The sequence below is a fragment of the Herpailurus yagouaroundi genome, unplaced genomic scaffold (genome assembly GCF_014898765.1).
Source record: "Herpailurus yagouaroundi ecotype Mexico unplaced genomic scaffold, PumYag 222, whole genome shotgun sequence".
Lineage (NCBI taxonomy): Eukaryota > Metazoa > Chordata > Mammalia > Carnivora > Felidae > Herpailurus > Herpailurus yagouaroundi.
Window position 1 is genome coordinate 9,805,483 of NW_024412453.1, and position 20,115 is coordinate 9,825,597.

At 49.6% G+C, this 20,115-nt stretch overlaps 1 protein-coding gene across 4 annotated transcripts in view; it reads right to left on the reverse strand.

Annotated features, from left to right (window-relative positions):
* Positions 1–20,115, reverse strand: part of SNX29 (sorting nexin 29) — a 506,664-nt gene that overhangs the window by 444,464 nt on the left and 42,085 nt on the right. For all 4 annotated transcript variants that reach the window (XM_040459014.1, XM_040459016.1, XM_040459013.1 and 1 more), the window contains exon 5: positions 1,363–1,543. In XM_040459014.1, coding sequence (XP_040314948.1) covers positions 1,363–1,543 — 181 coding nt within the window. The remainder of the gene's footprint in view (positions 1–1,362; positions 1,544–20,115) is intronic.

The window sequence follows — 20,115 nt, forward strand, 5'->3', positions numbered from 1 at the left end:
ACACACACACACACACACACACACACACACACACACACACACACACAAAAACAGAAGGGGAGACAAGCCAGGGAGCACGTGGCAGCAGATAAAATCGTGGCCATGCATCACAACACTGATGAAATGCCAGCTTACTGAATTAAATGAGATTAATTCACTGAAATCAAATCCTCACTACTGAGGATCTGGGCACTGCTAATGTGGAAGCTATTCAGGTCACCAGTGTGGGATGGATCACCGTCCCTTTGCATCATCAGGTGACACAAAACGACATGTCTCATCCACCATTCTCAGGTGGTAAATAACAGCCACTAACACAGAGATATCATCAACACCACGAGTATAGGAAAATGGCAGTGCTGTCACACGGTTTTGAAAGGAACGTGGCTGACGGTACCACAGTTGACCCATATTCGGTGCCCTCTCCCCACTGCTCTGTGACAGCCAGGCACCCCCACCTTGCCGAGCTAGGCCGCCGCCATGTGACTTGCTGGCCAATGAAATGTGAGTGGAAGTGAAGGTTCTCTCTGGGCAGAAGCTTTAAAAACCAACACTCAGTTCAACCCACATCCCTTCTTCCTACCTCAGCGACCGTGGAAGCAACGTTCACACGGAGCCTATGTCAGCCTGGAACCCTGAGATGGGAAACCCAGACTCATCCACGGCAGACACGTAGCAGGGGGAGAGGTAAATGTGGCTACTATCTCAAGTCACTGAGGGTTTTATGATATTTGTTTTGGCAGCAAAACATGACCTATACTAACTGATGGAGTGAGCTTTAAGTCTACAATCAAGGGGAAAACAAAAAGAGGAAACATCATAAAATAGCTAATTTTAAACTAACAATTGACTTCTATCCCCTACACAAAACTTCCCTATTTCTTTCAGTCAGTATGGGATTAACCTCAAAAAAAAAAAAAAACAAAACAAAACAAAAAACAAAAAAACAGAAGGAATTGTAAAGAACCGAGCACAAAGGAAAAACACACATGAAACTTATTCTGAACACCCAGTATCTGAAGAGAAAGAAATTCTGGATCTGAAAGAAGCCCAGATTAAACCACCAAAGGAAGAGCAGGCTATGTCCCGGGATGACAGCTCCCTCTGCGTCCCACACCTACATAATAATAAACATTTATGGAGTGCTTGCTGTCTACAGGTGCCATGCTGAGCCCTTTATGAGCTTCCACTCTGGCACTAATTCTCCGACCAACCGTGCCCACAGCACAGCTGAATCAACAGGGACTATCGGAGGGGAACCCGCCCGCCCCGATGGGGAGACTGGGATGCAAACCCGGGCAGTCAGATTCTGCAATTCCAAGCGCTCGGCTACCCCTCCCCGCAGGTGCCCATCCCGGGTACCTGAGCCTGCTGCGGTCGGCCAGGAGCATGTGCAGGTACCGCTCTAGGGAGTGTTCATTGAGGGCACAGCGGAGCCAGGCCCGGCCGCGGCCCACGTCTGAGGCGATGTGGCGCAGGGAGTAGAAGCGTGGCAGCTCGTGCTTGCTGAGGACCTCCTTCACGTAGAACCAGAACACAGGCTCTGCAGAGAGAGGGATGGACACTGTGGCACTCAGCCTGGGACGCGCGGCATTTTACAGTTCCCAGTCATTTCTGCAAAAGAGTTACTTCCTTAGCACAGAAAAAGAAAGGCACCAAAGAGTGTAATTTTGAATCCTGGTTTCTTTCCTTACTGATCTGGATCACAAAGTTTTCCTATAACATTTAAAAATCTTTGAAGACATTCGGGGCACCTGGGTGGCTCAGTTAACTGTGCGTCCAACTTCGGCTCAGGCCATGATCTAATGGTACGTGGGTTCAAGCCCCGTGTCGGAGTCTGTGCTGACAGCTCCGAGCCTGCAGCCCGCTTCGGATTCTGTGTCTCCCACTCTCTCTGCCCCTCCCCTGCTCATGCTCTGTCTCTCAAAAATAAATAAACATTGAAAAAAAAGTTTTTAAGATCTTTGAAGACATGGTATTTGACAGCCTCCCAGTTAAACATAATTGAACGATTTCTCTTCTGCTGGAAACATGATATATTGCCAATTATCCCTACTTACTGCTTTGAACATTCTTGTACATAACTGTCCGCATTTCTACTTCCCTACAAAAGATTTCCATATGACGGAAGGAGAACAGACTTGAGGCTTTAAGGAAGAGCTAAGAAAGTTATTGTATCTCCTCACATCCTGCCTTTTTCATCCACACACAACAGATTTTTTCATAATTCTAATTCTAGTATCTACCTAATCTTGTGATCAATTTTCTGCACATTGGCTCGTCAACACTTTTTCATGCTGTCAATAACAGCAACAACAGCACCTGGAACTGTGGATGGACCCTTATGAGCTAAGTCCCAGCCACCGCACTGAAGACTTTACACCTGACCTCAGTCCTCTTAAGCACCAAGGCCATCTCTGTGTCAAAGACAAGGTCCAAAGCCTGACCAATGTGTTCATTTCACCCAGGGATACACGATCAGTAAGTGGTACAGCAGAATGGGACCAGGGAGCCGCCTGACTGCAAACCGCTAAATCAGAGAGCCTTTCGCAATGAGGGAGGGTTCTACCTTCATCAAAACGGTCATGTTCACAACTGCTTACTATCCCAAAGGGGGAAATGCGGAGTCTCTGCGGACAGACGTCGATTCTACTCCTGGAGCTAAACAGGATCACAGACCCCTCTGAGAAGGAGACGTGATCTTTCCACCTTCCTTCTAGAAGAATGCAAAGACACGCATCTCCATAAACTGTATCCCAGGTTAGTAAGCTCGCTGGAAGCATTCAGTTCAGCTCAGTCAGCATGGACTGCATTTGTTTTCAAGTTTCCTCTACTTACTTATTTTGAGAGATGGAGAGAGAGAGAGAGAGAGAGAGAGAGAGAGAGAGAGAGAGAGAGAACACAGGGGAGGAGCAGAGAAAGAGGGAGAGGATCCCAAGCAGGCTCCATGCTCTCAGGTGAGGGGCCCAATGCAGGGCTCGACCTCACAAACCGTGAGATTGTGACCTGAGCCAAAATCAAGAGTCAGACACTTTAACCAAATGGGCCACCCAGGTGCCCCTGGACTGCATTTTTTTTTAATTTTTTAAGTTTATTTATTTTGAGAGAGAGAGAGAGAGAGAGAGAGAGAGAGAGAGAGAGAGAGGGAGCACAAGCAGAGGAGGGGCAGAGAGGGAGTGAATTCCAAGCAGGCTCAGCATGTCAGCACAGAGCCCGAAACAGGGCTCGAACCCATGAACTATGAGATCATGACTTAAGCCGAAATCAGAAGAAGGGCCCTTAACCAGCTGAGCCTCCCAGGCGCCCCTGGACTGCTTCGTGGGAGCTGCCACGGGCCGGGCAAGGCTGTGGGCTACCAGGTAGATAAGGATTCACGCCCGCCCAACAAGCTTCCAGTCCAGCAGGCCACACAACAGTGAAGAGACCAATCAACACAATGGCCCTGGTCAGCTCCCTCGGCCACGCTAAGCTTCAGATTCCTCTCCCTTCAAATAAGCCCCAAAGTGCAGAATCACTCAGAGATTTCGGGGAGACCAGAGAACAGGGAAGCAACGCCTGAACACGACACCCGGGCCATGATGGCCAACCACCATTTGCTCAATGACTACCTTCTCGAACCAAAGCAATTGTGTTGTTTCCTCTTCTCCTTTTTCTGGTAACAGCAACTGAATGCATACGTAGGGGGACCTGTGGATCCAGCTAACCTCCAGGATCAGACGTAACAAACACCTCGGGAATGACTGGAAAAACCAACGGAGCCGCTCACTCAGGACTACCTTGTGTCTCAATCCCTAAATGCCACACGAATCCCCTTCCCGAGCTCGTGAGGTCAGCCCAGACCACACGTGTGCATCACGGACTTTCTTCCGCTCAAAGCCTCCCTCGGAAACCAGGACTGGCGACGGCGAGAGCAAGAGCCCAGGCCGAAAGGCCCATCGCTTGTTTTGAAACATGCCGAACAACTGTCTGCATCTCTGTCGTGACTCAAATCAGGTGACTCTCACCTGCATCCGGTCTTTCTCGAGAACTGCCGTGACCTACGTCTGACCTTGAATGTGTACGCAGCACCTGAACGTGTGTTTTCACCTTTCAATTTCGTAAATTGCTTAGCGCTACAGAATCCTTCTAAAGCCTGCCAAAGTGATGCCGGCGATGATAAGAATTATCCCGGCAGGGCTCCACCTGCACTGCCAGCATTAATACGGTCTATTTCCAGTGCCTCTCACCTCACCTGCCACTTAAGGCTTGCAGCGTCCGTAACTTAATTTCAGGATTAACATCGATCCCTTATGGCCTGAAACCAGGGGCTGATTCCAAAAGGGGGTGAGGGCTCCTGGTTCTCCAAACGCCGGAAAGCCGTCTGCCCACACAAACGAGAGCCATGCAGGGGGCGCTGCGGTGAGCTCCCTCCCAGGGCACCTTTCACAGAGGACGACGAACACCACAGGCCCTTTGGCAAAGTTTCTAACAGGACTCAACTTTAATAGATGCTGAGACGCTTTGGACAAGGACAAAAACCCTGACTCAAATTCTAGTTCAGGCACCGTGTGGCCTTGGGCAACTTATTCTGTCCTTCATGTTCCCGATCTGTAAAATGGGGATAACAGTACCCGCCTTTACGGTTTGTGACAAGGGGAAAAAATGAGAAAATAAAGCTTAAAAAGCTTTGGGCCAAGGCACCACAGCAGGCAAGCAGTATCCCTTCCCCCCTTTCTTCCGTGAGCCGTGTCCCTCCTTCCTAGGAGAACCGCATTCCATCTGGTTGCCTGTGAAGCTCTCCTCCCACTGGGGTGGACAGGTAACCCAGCGGGGCAACCACCTGGAGGAGCAGGGTGTAGACCACAATTGGCCTCGCTCACCACCCTGTGCTCATCCCGGCCCTGATTACTATCTTGGGCATCATTTTTTTTTTTTTCTGTATTAATTCTGACTTTTTAAAAATATTTCACGAAGATGTCATTTCTCTTGGTTGCTAAATTTTTGTGCCCCCATAAATTTTGAGGCTGCAACAAATGCCTTACTGGCCTCACCCTAGTCCCAAGCCTTGGACCACAGGCTTCTCCCCACAGCTTCTACACGAACCACTAGAGAAGAGACCTTGTCTCTTCCAGAACCGAAGTCAGCAAACAGTGGCCTAAGGGCCAAACCTGGCCCACGACTTGTCTATGTAAGTGAAGTTTTACTGGACCGCAGTCGTGCCCATGTGTAGACATACTGTCTGTGGCTGCTTTCCTGCTACACAGTCCTAGCTGGGGAGTTGCCCACAGACCCCCAAATACCTACTATGTGATCCCTCAAGGAAGAGGCTGCCATCCACTGTGCTAGAAGCAGGAGCTCTAATAATCCTGTAAACCTGGAGCCACCTGGGGCTCTTTTTCCTCCCTCTCCTGTAGACTGCACCCACCTGGAAAGACACCCCCCCCCCAGACAGAAGTAGGGCTGAGAGCCAGAGACGGGTGCGGGGGGTGCTGAGCCCCGGAACCCAGCTCGCCCTCAGTTTCCTGTTACCTGAGTTAGAAGTGCCCTGTTTTGCTGGCATCTATGGGGCTTGCTGTCCCCTGCAAGCAGAAGCAGCCTGATGCTGTGACAGAGAGTATGCTCTTCGGTCACCTGACAATCATTTACAGGGGACAGGGGACACACCAGGCACCGAGCAATAGCCGCATGCAGAAAAGTGAAGAATGCATCCCTCAAAAATACACAAAAACAAAAAAAGCCCTGCTCAACAAGAAACAGAAAGCCCAACAACAGGGGGCCAGGCTCCTTGTAGACGAAGAAAGGATTGTTCTTCTCACACACTTAGTCTGGAGGTAGGCAGCGGGTTCAAAGGCTCTGTCGCGGGGAGAATCTCCGAGCTCCTGACCTTCCCCTCACTGTCTCGGAGCGCTGCCACCACGCTGGGCATCACATCCACAATCAGAGCACAAAGAAAGAGGACAGGATAAAACCAACCCCATCACCCCTTTTTTTTTTCCAGGCTGGCGTAAGGAATCCCAGAAAACCAAAGGGAGCAGAGATACAGACTGTCAAGACTGGCTTAATCACTTAGGATCCATTACCTAGAAGACATCCCACAGCCCCAGGCAAAATCAAGATCTGTGAAGCCAAAGAAGAAACGGGTCATGGATTTTAAGTAAAAAAACTAACAGGGGGACCTGGGTGGCTCAGTCGGTTGAGTGTCCGACTTCAGCTCAGGTTATGATCTCACGGTCTGTGGGTTCGAGCCCCACGTCGGGCTCTGTGCTGATGGCTCGGAGCCTGGAGCCTGCTTCGGATCCTGTGTCTCCCGCTCTCTCTGCCACTCCCCCACTCTCACTTTGTCTCACTCTGTCTCTCAAAAATAAATAAACGTAAAAAAATAAGTGTTAAAAAACTAACAGAGTCACGCATACACGCCGTCAATGATTCCAGGGACAAAAGACAACCAAGCACCCCCTTAGTCCAGCCTCAGGCTTAGGTGAGCACAGATGCCCCCCAAACCCAGTCACATCCAAATCTGCATGAGCCTGACTATGAGACACCACTGGCTCAGCAAAGCGGAGTCCCCAGTAAGGGGCTGCACCCAGCCATCCCCCAAGCAGCCACAAGGCTGCCTCCTGAAAGCAGGACACAGGAAGTGTGGTTTAAATGTCACATCAAAAAGACTTGTAAAAAGTACGTAAACTTGATTTTTTTTTTTGCTTTTTTAAAAATCATGGTGAAATATACATAATGAAATGTACCGCATTAACCATTCTTTTTAATTTTTTATGTTTATTTTTTTATTTTTGAGACACAGCACAAGTCGGGGAAGGGCAGAGAGAGAGGGAGACACAGAATCCCAAGCAGGCTCCAGGCTCCGAGCCGTCAGCACAGAGCCTGACGTGGAGCTCGAACCCTTGGAATGCGAGATCATGACCTGAGCCGAAGTCAGACGCTCAACCTACTGACCCACCCAGGCGCCTCTAACACGTTAACCATTTTTAACTTAGAATTCAGTAGCATTAAGTACAGTCACCATGTTGTAGGACCATGACTACCATGTAACTTTCCATCATCCCAAACAGAAACTCTGTACCCATTAAACACTAACTTCCCCATTGTCCCCTGTCCCCAGGGGCCTGTATTTTACTTTCCATCTCTGGTAATGTGACTATTCCAGATACTTCTTCTGTGTGGAATCCATTCAACATACGACCTTCTGCGTCTGGCTACTCTCATTTAGCATCACGTTTCAAGGATCATCCACATTACAGTATTTATCTGTACTTCATTTCTTTTTGTCTGAGTAATATCCCCACTATATGGCCATACCACGTTGCATTCATCTATTCATCTGTCGACAGACATTTGCCTTTTTTGCATCTTTTGGCTCTTGTGAATAATGCTTTTAGGAACATTTTTGTATACAAGTGTCCGTTTGAGTCCCTGCTTTCAATTCTTTTAGGTCTGTATTTAGGAGTGGAATTGCTGGATCGTACAATAATTCCGTTTACTTTTTTTTTTTTAAGTTCATTTACTTTTGAGGGAGAGAGACAGTCTGAGTGGAAGAGGGGCAGAGAGAGAGGAAGACACAGAATCCGAACCAGGCTCCAGGCTCTGAGTTGTCAGCACAGAGCCTGACATGGGGCTCAAACTCACAAGTGGTGAGATCCTGACCTAAGCCGAAATCGGACACTTAACAGACTGAGCCACCTGGGTGCCGCTATTTACCTTTCTGAGCAGCTATACCATTTTACATTGATATATTTTTTATTAATAGAGATGGAATGGCCTTTATTTCTGTGCAACTGAAATTAACTCTGCTATTAAATTCTCTCTTGGGAAAAAAACCTTAAACTTGCCAATTAAAGGTAACTATAGCCACTTCCAGATTTTTTTTTAATTTTACAGAGAGAGTGTGTGCACACGAGTGGGGTAGAAGGGCAGAGAGAGAGAGAATCTCAATCAGACTCCCAACAGACTGCTCAATCCCACAACCCTGGGATCATGACCTGAGCTGAAATCCAGAATCAGATGCTCAATCGACGGAGCCAACCAGGCTCCACCCTAGGTTCCTTTCTTAACTGTGGTAAGACTTACTTAACATAAAATCTGCCAATTTAAAGCTTATAATTCAGAACTTGGTACATTTTTAAGAGTGAACAAATGCACAATAGTCACAGATACTGGATCACTTTTGAAGACTCCAGTCTATCTACATTTAAAACCTAAACATCCCGGGGTGCCTGGGTGGCTCATTTGGTTGAGCACCTGACTCCTGATTTCAGTTCAGGTCATGATCCCAGGGTCATGGGATCGAGCCCTGTATTGAGCTCTGCACTGAGCATGGAGCCTGCTTGAGATTCTCTCTCTTGCCCTGTCTCCCTCTGCCCCTCCCCACCCCCCACCCCCCACCTCCCGCCATCGGCATCTCTCTAAAAATGAATTGATAGATGGATAAACACTAAACATCCCTACTGACTCCAGAGAACAAGGGTCAATTATCTTGGTGGAGATGGGTGGAGATCAGAAAAACAAAGCAAGATAAGGAGGATAAACTGCCACCTACTGCCCGGCTGTGGCCTGGCTCCTCCCCCACCTGTGGGCTTCACCCTGTTCCACTCTCCACGCCCCCCCTGCCCCCGACTGACCCTGCTGCAGCCTCGCTGATGTGCCTGACACTCGTCCAACATGCCAAACACGCTCCACCTCGGGGCCTCCCCGGCCATGAACAGAAACCACACCAGGGAGTCCACTGAAGGAATTTCACACAGGCCATTTGTTACAAAGACTTGGCAAGAGCTACGAGGCCAAATAAGAGAATAGTGAGGCCACAGAAATTACTAATGGCAGAAAGCCAATCCATCCCTGAGGCGAGAAGAACAAAAGCAAGAGGTAGTGTTCAAAGTATAAGAACCAGGGTGTCTGGGTTGAGCGTCTGACTTCGGCTCAGGTCATGATCTCGCGGTCTGTGGGTTCGAGCCCCACATCAGGCTTTGTGCTGACAGCGTGGAGCCTGGAGTCTGCTTCGGATTTTGTGCCTCCCTCTCTCTCTGCCCCTTCCCCACTCGTGCTCTGTCTCTCTCTCTCAAAAATAAATAATAAACATTAAAATTTTTTTTGTTGTTTAAAAAAGTGTAAGAACTGAGGGGCACCTAGGTGGTTCAGTCACTTAAGCCTCCGACTTCGGCTCAGGTCATGATCTCACAGTTCGTGAGTTCGTGCCCCACGTCGGGCTCTGTGCTGTCAGCACAGAGCCTGATTCGGATCCTCAGTCCCTCTCTCTCTGCGCCCCTCCTCCACTAGTTCTGTCTCTCTCTCTTTCAAAATAAACAAACTTTTTTAAAAACCTTGAAAAAAAAAGAGTATAAGAACTGAAAGGAGATTTAACAGCAGAGTTAAGTTCAATTGCAAAGAAATAAAGGCAATCCCATCTCTACTAAAAAAAAATTAATTATCAACATAAAACAGCACGGCCACTGTTGACAATAGTTCGGTGGTTCCTCAAAAAGTAAACACAGAATTACCATATGGTCCAGCAATTCCACTCCTAAATACATGCCAGCCGGGCAACAGCTGGACTGTGGCATTGGCACCAGAAAGGACGGTGAAACAGGAAGGCCAAGGCCTAACCAGCAGACCTCATGGGACCTCAAGAGACCACAGAGGAAGCACGGCATTGCTACAGATGCCGTGTGAGGCTGGGAAGAAATGCTCTAGCTTCCCTTTTCCTACCACCTTCTAACCTCATCACTATCTCCCTCTGGACGAGTGTGAAGACAGTGGGCAAGGGAGCCTGGGAAACACAGTCTGCAGGGAAGGCAGACAATAAATTTGAGAGCAAACAGGCAAAGGACTACAGGCTTCTCAATGTGTTGAACTACCTAAGACGTCTTCCCCCAGGTAACAGTATGGCTCCCTCCCTCCCTCCCTCAGGTCTCTATTCAAAAGTCCATAGAGACGGTCTCTGACCGCTCTATGCAGAAGACCGAACCCCCACCCCGTCCCAGGCTGCTAGCTGCTCATCGAAATCTCTCTTCGTCCTGAACCCCCAGACAACCCTTCCCAGCCTGCTCTGCAGCGGCCAGACAACTCAGTGGGCACCAACCCAGGTGCCTTTCACCGGCCTGACGCGCTCATCTCTGTCGTCTGCCTGGCCCCCGCGCGCATCCGGGGTTGAAGTCCCGAGCTGTAACAACGCAGCAGAGAGCACTTGGCATTCACCCACAGAACATGCGAGTCTACACCACCTCCTTTACTAAAAAGGGGGAACGGGCTACACGAAGGGCTTCTAAGGCTTGTGCCTTGTTTCCATTTAGGGATGGACCCCATCCTCTGCTGAAGACTCGTGTTCATGCTGACAGGAATAAAGCAAAGGACTCATGGGTCCAACAGGCCAGGCAATTACGGATTGAAAACTGACAACTCTGAGGCCAAATGTGAGTTAATTTACTAGACATTAAAATCAAACACTTTTAGGGGTACCTAGGTGGCTCAGTCAGTTAAGCATCTGACTCTTGAACTCAGCTCAGGGCCCTAAGTTCAAGCCCCATGCTGGGCTCCACACTGGGCATGAAGCCTCCTTTAAAAAATAATAATAAAATAAAATGAGACACCTTTCAAACAGCCAAAGGTTTGGCCCAGAGGCCTCAGTCCGGCTACAGCAGATCCTTATGTGCTGGGACGGTTTCGTGCCCTTTAGTAAGCAGCCACTGGCCCACGCCCTCAGCCACCCAGACTGTCAAGGACCCTCCCCAGGACACTGTGGACATCCCTGTAATCAAGGAGCTCGCAGGTACACACCTGGCCCAAGGGGGCTAGCATTCTGGCTCTGGCTTCCCCCCAAGGCCAGCGTTCTCTACCAGCTGTTAAACATGTTTATCACCACCCCTGGACAGAGCTCAGTGTTTCCTTCACACCTTCCACAGACATCCTTCCAAGGCTCTTTGTGCCAGAACTAGCTGATTTGCAAGTTTATAAACATGACAGACAAACACAAAGAGGGAACTGAAAACCTTACAGGGGTGGGAGGGTGGGGAGTGGACTTCCCCTCATGATCAAAAGGATGGGCCCGGGCTTCTCCCGGCACATGAAGCTTCCTCCAAAAATACTCTTCTACAGAAATGAAATTGTTACCCAAGGTGACCCAATGAAGCAAAATATAAATTCTGCTTTGAGCTAAATGCAATCAACCATTTTCAAAAAGCCCCACTGAGGATCAAGGAAGTCGGTTTCTCTAATTTTACAGCTGGGTGTATATTAATACCACCTGCTTCCAGCTGACTGTGAAGAGATACAGACGGGGGGGGGGGGGGGGGCGGGAGGTGTCAGGCTTCCCGGGACCATGAGCCCCACGTCCTGAAGTCTGGGTCCTGGAGTCCTTGTTTTGAACATCCTTTTTGGTGGCCAGGCACCTTGCAATACACTGGGGCTACAAGAAAGAACAAAGGGCAAAAATAGATCCAGCCCTTGACCATCGAGAGAGAAAGTCAGGAAAACACATAGCGCCAGAAATAGGTTTGATGAGACAAGGACTCAAGACTATAGGGTGTGAGAGGTGGGGGGAGGGCAGAAAGGAGAAGACACCTAGAGGATGGGCAGAGGCCAGGTGAACTGGGTGAGGAGCTCACGAATGACTTTTTGGGGGAGAAATCTGAAATTGCAAGAGAGAGCAGATCAAAACCACAATGAGATACCACTTCCCAGCCATTTGAATGGGTATCATCAAAAAATAAATTAATGGGTGCACCTGGGTGGCTCGGTTGGTTAAACACCTGAGTCCTGATACTGGCTCGGCCATGATCTCACGGCGGTGGGATCGAGCCCCGCGTTGGGCCCCACACTGAGCGTGGAGCCTGCTTGGGATTCTCTCTCTCCCGCTCTGACCCTCCCCCGCCCCCCGCACATTCTCGTTCTCTGTCTCTCGCTCAAAATAAAATAAACTTAAAAAAAAATAAATAACATCTTTTTTAAATAATTACTTAATGAATGAAAATAACCAGCGTTGGCTAGGATGTGGACAAACTGGAACCCCTGCCTGTGGCCAGTAGGAATGAATGTACAATGAGGCAGCCGCTCCAGAAAACAGCATTACAGCGTCTCTTGAAAAAGTGAAACATAAAATTACCACCCGATCCAGCAATTCTACTTCTGGGTATTTATCCAAAAGAACGGAGAGCAGGGATGCAAATAGTTCTGTCGACACCCACGTTCATGGCAGCATTACTACAAATAGAAGCAACCCCGGTGTGCAGCCAGAGATGAGTAAAGTGGGGTGGGTGTGTGTGTGTGTGTGTGTGTGTGTACACAATGGAGTATTATTCAGCCTTAAAAAGGAAGGAAATTCTGACATACTGCAAAGGCGCAAACCCTGAAGACATTATGTTAAATGAAGTAAGCCTTATCCATGTGGAGTATAAGTACACCTTACTTACAAGTACTGAAGACACATTCATAGAGACGGAAAGGAGAATGGCGGGTGCCAGGGGCTGGGAGGAGGGAGAATGGAGAGTCCGTGTTTAATGGGGATGGACTGTGAACAAGGGGAAATGAAAAGGTTGTGAGGTGAATGGTGGTGATGGTCGTACAATGAACGGTCGTACTTAGAATGGTTACAATGGTCATCTTTAAGTTATATATGTTTTGCCACAATTTAAAAGCGAAAGAGAAGTTTGAGTCGTTAGCGTTTGAGCGAGGGCTAGGGAGGAAGGAGGGTAATGGAAAGGTAAGAACGAAGTACACTTCCAGACTCGACAGCGTCAGGACTGCAGAGACCAGCAGTGCCGTTCAAAATTTAGGATTTAACCATCTAAAGCGATCACTGAGCAATGAAAAGACAGAGGTACTGAAGACCTTCTCCCCCAGAGAGTTTAGCATTAACACTTTAGGGGCTGAATCATGAAGAGGTCCCAGGAGCCCCACCCCCGGCAGGGGCTGTGGCAGGAGGGGAACTCACAAGGCTCGGGTCGTGGTTTATCGACTGGATCCGAGTGTTGCAATGTCTTACCTGCCGTCTCCATGTCAGCCCTGGGTGTGTGGCAGGGCTCAGAGGAAGGGCAGAGACAGACAAAGCAGGGAGGGGAGAGACCTCGGAAGCCATGACAAGGTGTGTGTCCTCAGGCCCCACTCTGAAAAGAACCGTGACAGAACTTCAAGTAGGAGGCAGGGGAGCAGGCTGGTCACTGAAGACACCCCCGCCCCCGCCTGGCACAACGTGCACAGTGGACTAGAGAAGATGGCAACGGATGGCAGAAGGACAAAACAGGGCAGAGGGGAAGGACAAGAAGGCTGCAAGGAAGCCCAGGGGCTGTCAGGAAAGCTGGGTGAAGGGCAGAGCCATTCGCTAAGCAAGGAATACAGGAGCAAATGGGGGAGGTCAGGAAGATTCCGTCCTGGAACCTGCGATGAGCCTGCGGTACACCCAAACAGAGACACGTAAAAGAGGGGGTCGGGGGAGGGAGAACTCTCAATAATGAACACACGGACAGCAGTTTTCACCAAGGAATTCGGGCAGTACTTGTATGCACAGAAACAAGAGTGAACAAAAGAATGAGAAGACGAACGATATTTAATATTTGAGGGTGTAGAAATGATAGAAGAAGGATGCACAAAGCAGCAGTAAGTATGCCAGGACGTGGTGGCAGAGAGGGGGAAACTGTTTCAACGTCAGAGGGTCCTTGCTGCCCAAGGCTGCTGAACAGACGAGGAAGATCAGACTTACGCTCTACAGGACACGCAGATCCGTAACAGCAGGTGCGACTCTGGTATGTCCTGAACCAAGCGTATGAGCTTGTCACAGACCGCCAACACATCACCTCATGACGATATGTTAGTGATTCACAAAAACAGCAAATTCCAAGCTTTTGCAGAGAAATGTCACCCGTGCGGTCTGAACGTGTCCCTCCAAGACTCCTGCCCCTAAAGGGATGGTGTTGGGAGGTGGGGCCTTAGGGAGAACGCTTAGGCCAAGAAGGTGGCGGCCTCGTGGAATGGGACCATGGCCCTTAGGAAAGAGGTTCCAGGGCATCCTGTGCTCCTTCCACCCTGTAAGGACACAGAGAGAGGCACCGGCTATGGAGCAGAGAAGGGGCCCTCACTCAACCATGCCGGCACCTTGATCCTGGACCTCCCAGCCTCTAGAACTGTGAGAAATAAACTGCTGTTGCTTCTAGGCTCCTCCGGCTGTGGTCTCTCGTTACGGCAGCCCAAGCAGACCAAGACAGGCACAAGCGGCAGTGGGTCCGTCTCCGTTCTCCAGTACGATGAAAAATAATTCCTTTTTCCACACCGCATTCCACATTGACAACTTTGGGCAAAACCCTCCAATCCCAAGCCAAGCCTATGCAGAGCTCTCTGCCGCTTTTAATTCATCTTTAGTAACTTTAAAAATGGATCTTTGCTCTCTTCCTTGGTAGCACTCTGGTACCTCAGAAATCACGAAAGATAGGACTGTGCAAATTGAAATATCGCATTTATGAATACATTTTTATTGAAGTACCTACATATTTCCCAAAAACTCTGCTAGGAGCTGGAAAGTCAAGAGGAAGTAAGACGCATGTGATACCCTGCAGTCCCAAAGCTTACCATCCAGTGGGGGTACACACATGTGAATATGGTGTGGTAAGGTAAAATGGAATCCCTGTCCTTTGTTCTCAAAGATGGGGATTAGCGAACTTGTTCTGCAAAGGGTCAAATACCAGATACTTTAGACTTTATGGGACCAACAGTCTCAGTCACAGCCGCCTAAAAGCCACCATGCAAACTAAGTAGATAAACGCATGTGGCTGTGTTCCAATAAAACTTTATCTATAAAAAGAAGTAGCAGGACGTAGTTTGCTGACCTCTGCCCTAAGTGATCACAACTTAATACTTGCTGCTTAATTTACTCATGAATTCAAATGGGGGAAGGGAAAGGATCAGGATCTCTCAGAGAGCCCTCTTTCTGGAAACATACCATCATGAATAAAAGAGTAGGAGCTACACAATCACAATCATGTAGACCTGAGTAAAAATCCCAGCTCTGCCACAATCATTAGTTCTGGAGCATTAAGAAAACGACTTCATCTCTTTGAGCCATATTTTCTTCACCTATAAAACGGGGACACTATCATTCACTATGCCCAGACGTTTCAAGAACAAAATGAAATCAGGAACGGAGGGTCTAACGAATCCCCTGGCTCACGGGAGGTGCTCAGAATGAGTCACTAGCAAACAAGGAAGCCAGGCCTGTGGTCAGCCAATTGATTAAAAAGGAGAAAGCATCCCAGTGTTGTTTCCAAGATTAACGTGCTATGCACAACTTTCCTCTCATTTCTGGAACACAGGCCTTTGACTTTTTTTTTAAGTTGTCTTGCTTTTCTCTACTGTTTAAGTTAGGACGTGTTTGGATGCGTGTCAACAGAGATCCGACTCAAGATGGCTTAAACCATTAGGAAACGTTTAGACATTTACACATCAAGTCCAGAGGTAAGGCAGGTCTGGAGTTGGTTAATTCCGAAGCTCAGTGACACTACCAAGGAACCAGGTATTTTCCATCTTTCTGAGCTGCTCTGTCCTCAGATCTCTCCCCCTTCGTCACAAGATCATTGCCAAAGTTCCAAACATCACAGTCTCAAACAACAACCCAAGGCCACAAAGTAAGTCTTCTCTCCTATTTCCGTTCGGGTAGCAATGAATTTTCTCAGAAGCCCACAGCAGACTTCTCCTTCCTTCACGGCGTCTTGGGTCTGTACTAAAAAGCAGCTACTGGCAAGCTGATCATCATTACGGCTGGCCTGATCTGGTCTGGATTCACTGCCCCTGCAGCTAGCTCCAGGCCTGAAGCTCTTGGCCACCCAACATCTGAACAAGATCAGCATTCTCTCAGCAAGAAGGGACAGAACTGCTGGGGGAGGAATAACCAATGCCTGCTGTGATTATTCACACTGACCTGCCTCACTGCGAGGCACATAGACTGCAGGCCCGGACTCTGAAAACGCAGACTCCCCTCTCGCCATCCCCAAATCAATCTTTTGTGTAGATAAATCCAGCCACATATCAAAGAGGAAACAGTTCCCCCAGACACAAGCAGGCTCTCACATCTGGGGTTTAAATCCCAAAGACGACATACTGGGTAACCTCATCCCAAGCATCTCTGGGTCCCACACAACCCACATGTCTGCACAATCTATTCGAGGAGATCTCAGCGAGGCTTGGACACTGCTCCCACACCTGCAGACAAGGCGCGACGAGACAAAGCTGAGCTGTAATCACGTCTGCCCTACCATCATTTCACAATTCAGGGATGTTTGGGTAAAAACTCCCCAAGTCAAAAAACAAACAAATGAACCCTGAATGCTAAGCCAAAAACAAATCAAAAATGCCTAACAGACAAGCAAACTAGGGACCGGGGGGCGGCGGGGAGGGGGGCAGAGAGGTGGATGCAGGTGCTGGCTAAAAACCTCACAAAACTGGAGGAAATCTGCCTGCACAACCCCTGTCTCAGACTACAGTTCATCACAGAAGGAAAACCTGACGCCTGACTTACAGGAAAGTAACCGAGACGGCCACACGTGAAGGGGGCGGGCGATCTAGCAACAGGAAAAGGCACACACTCCAAGTGTCACTTCAAGGGGCCACTTTCTCAGCTTTGAAAGAGGAGTCCAGACAGACCACCTCTCCCACAAAACAACTGAAAACGCGAGGCAGTTATTTAACTGAAACAAAACGGAGGACCTGGGAGGTCCTGAGGACCTTGCTGCCCAGGCAAGACTTAAGGAACTCAGATCCCAAAGACAAGGGGAGTCCACGGACAGTCCTGCGCTTGGGGCCTTGCTTCGCCCTTGAGGCTGCTTCCGGCTACGGAGTTTCTGACGAGAAGCTAAACAGAGCTTTCAGAATTTCCACAAGGTCTGAAAGGAAAAAATTAGAGCTCAGAACCAGCAGACGAGGATGGAAACTGGTAAACAGCTCAGGGATCCAATGTGGGTTGGACGAAACAGTGCCCCCCGAAAGTTCCCGTCCGTCTGAAGCCACAGAATGTGACTTTACTTGGAAAAAGGATCTTGCAGATGTAACTGGTTAAGTTGAGGTAATACTGGAGTAGGCTGGGGCTAAATCCCATTGGGCTGTTGTTCTAAGGAGAGAGAAGGACAAGGAGACAGAGACACAGAAGGAAGAGGCCACGGGAAGACACAGGCCCAGACTGGACTGAAGCAGCTACAACCAGGACCGCCAAGGACGGAAGACGACCACCGGAAGCTGGGCACGCATTCTCCCTCAGAGCATCCAGAAGGGACCAACCGTGCCAACACCCGGATTCTGGCCTCTACACCGGGAGACAATAAATTTCTCTCTGCTGTTTTGAGCCACCCAGGGTGTGGAAGTTTGTTACGGCAGCTCTAGGAAACGGATATACGCCGGAAACCCCAAACAACTAGTCCTAGCAGTAAGGCAAAAGCAGAAATAGATCAGCCCTCACAAATGCTGAAGCCCAGGCATGAAATGCTCAGTCCTCGACAGGAGAAACCTGATCTTCCTCTATTGTACTTGCCTGAGCAGCAAGAGTGAATTCTCTCTGAAGAAAGAGAACATCATCCCAAGCTTCCAACAACACCTGGGACTCAGTCACATACACAACACACACAACACCTGGGACTCAGTCAAAACTACCAAGCACGTGCCAAAGACAAGAATGCACTCAATATCAAGATGACAACAAAAAAATAAGAGGCTTCTGGCGAAGTTAACAAATCCTCTCCCTAGAAAGCAAGTTTATAACTAGACAGAAATGAAAGAGACCACCATTCCGCACTCTGGAAACTGACTTCAGGGGTTTACCATCTGAGAAGTGTTTCTGTTCGAAAACTGCTAAATTTCAGGTAAGAACAGCAAGAATGCTAACAACACAACACTATCTCAGCTGTCAGGGGCATAGTCAACAGTAAATGTGGGCCCAGAGCCAGAGATCCTCAAGCTGAAGAAAAGCTAGAAATCCATCTTTCAGCACAAAATCTCATCATTTTTAAATGTTGAGAACTTTAAAAAAAATTTTTTTAAGCACACTGTACAAGGGCACCAGTTTCTAAACTCAGCCCAACATGCACCCCAACCCCAGCTGAACAAACGCAGTCCTGACCGGCAGACCCTCAGTACTATCGACTGTATTGTGATTTTCGACAGTATCATTATGTTCAGTCATTACCTTGAACTCCGTTCTCCTCTCTTCAAAAGGTAATGTTCCTCATGTGTAAACAGAGCTACTGCAACAGCCTGTGGGTTAATTCACTGTTATCCTATTGTCCCCTGTCGCTTCCAGTCCAGTTAACTGAGCTACAGTGGTCTACAGAGGAGCAACAAAGGGCAGGGCACCAGGGTTCCTGCCTGAAGAGGGGGGAGCTGACAGCAGCCAGGAATCTGACATCAGTCTGACCTGGTTGGAAGCCTCAGCTCTGCCATTTACTAGCTATGCAAAAGTGAGCAACTTATTCACTTATCTGAGCCTCGGTGGCATCATCCGAAAAATAAGGGCATCATCACCCAGCCAGGAAAGCTGCTGCCAGGTTATCAAGCACCAGCTCTGGCAGCTCTGTGCCCAGGCCTGGGCTCTGCACGCGCTTTCTCATCAAGCCCCCACCACAAAACCGTGACCTTATTTTACGCACGAGGAAATGGAAGCTCAGAGAGAGGATGTCCCAGGGAGCTCACGTGTGACGAGTCACAGAGCGGGATTTCTAGGGTCACAGGTCACCGGCTCTAGGGTCTGGTATTAACTGCAAAGCTACATAAAGGGCCCAGGCCAGCAGCCAGCAGGGACGAGGGAGCACAGTGACACTCATTCACATCCGACCCTCCTCTCAAGATTTCATTTTCTCCATTCCGCCTGCTACGGTCATTCCAATGGCTTTACGAACAGCTGTAAACAGCCACCAATCTGATTCCTCCTGACTCCTAGCAGCTGAAAACCCACCACCACCACCACGCCCCCATACGAGGATTTAATAAAACGTTCAATAAGAGGAAAGAGGCTCTAATCAGCCCAGGACCATGTGTACCAGTGACTGGTTAACTGCACCGCGACAAGACTGAAGGAAGCCCTTGGCAGCCACTCGCGGGCTAAGCCAGTTCGGTCTTTCCCCCGCTCCTAATTGCCGGGAGACCCGGAACCTCTTCCACGGCAGAAAGCAAAGCAGAGACCCTGCTCACCGGCCGGGGTCTGTTCCGGATGCAGGTGCGGAAAGGGCGCCGAGACACTGGGAAGCGGCATGAACGAACGGTGGCCACAGCCTCACACGTGTGCTGGTGCTCCTCTGGTCACCAGGCCCAAGTAAGAGAAAGACACGAATCCTAGTCCGGGTAGGGCCAGACAGAGCCATCCTGCACGGCCAAAGGTTGGAGCCCCCGTGGGAGGAGACAGAGGAAGAGTCTACGCGTTTAAAGGGTGTTGGGGAGAGGAGGGTAACTGGTTACATGGTGACTAGGCTCTAGGAACCGAGGCGGCCTCGGCGGAAGCCTCCGGACAGCCCCCCAGGGAGACGGAATGTACTTCAGCCTCACCGGTGAAAACAACGAAGGCGCAGCAGGGGCGCTGCCCTAGGGTCTACCAGCCTTACCCTCAGGGCCTGACTCCAAAGCCAACGTTGCCTCCCACCGGGCCAGCGGCTGCCCTTGTCGGACGCAAGCAGACCCAAGGCCTCGTGGCCTACCCCACACTGGTTTCTCTCAAGTAGCTGCACACGGACAGGGAAGAAGGAAACGAGAAGAAACACGAGGGCCCATCATGGTGAGGAGGACCCTGGGAAAAGGTACGTCCTCCAGCAGCTCATCAACCAGCCCAGAGCACTGAGCCAGCTGCATGTGGAGGACAGAAGCCACCAAGACGGCAGAGGCCAACATCCTAGGCGACCGAGGCAGCAGGCGGTGGCTTCCACGAGGAATGAGGCCCTTGCAGGCGGCTCCTGTCTGACCCGGCCCCGTATGTCCCCAAATCTTAAAGAAGGGACCCAAGAGCACAGAAGAAAAATCAACGGGGATGGGAATCCCTCTCGTGGCTGTCCCCTGACCCCAAGGGGAAGCACGTTCGCTTGTGAACAGGAGCAACTGGGGAGATGAACGACAGAGCTGAGAATCCAAGGAAGGCAGACACACAACACGAGGGAGAGGGAGGGGGAGAGGGAG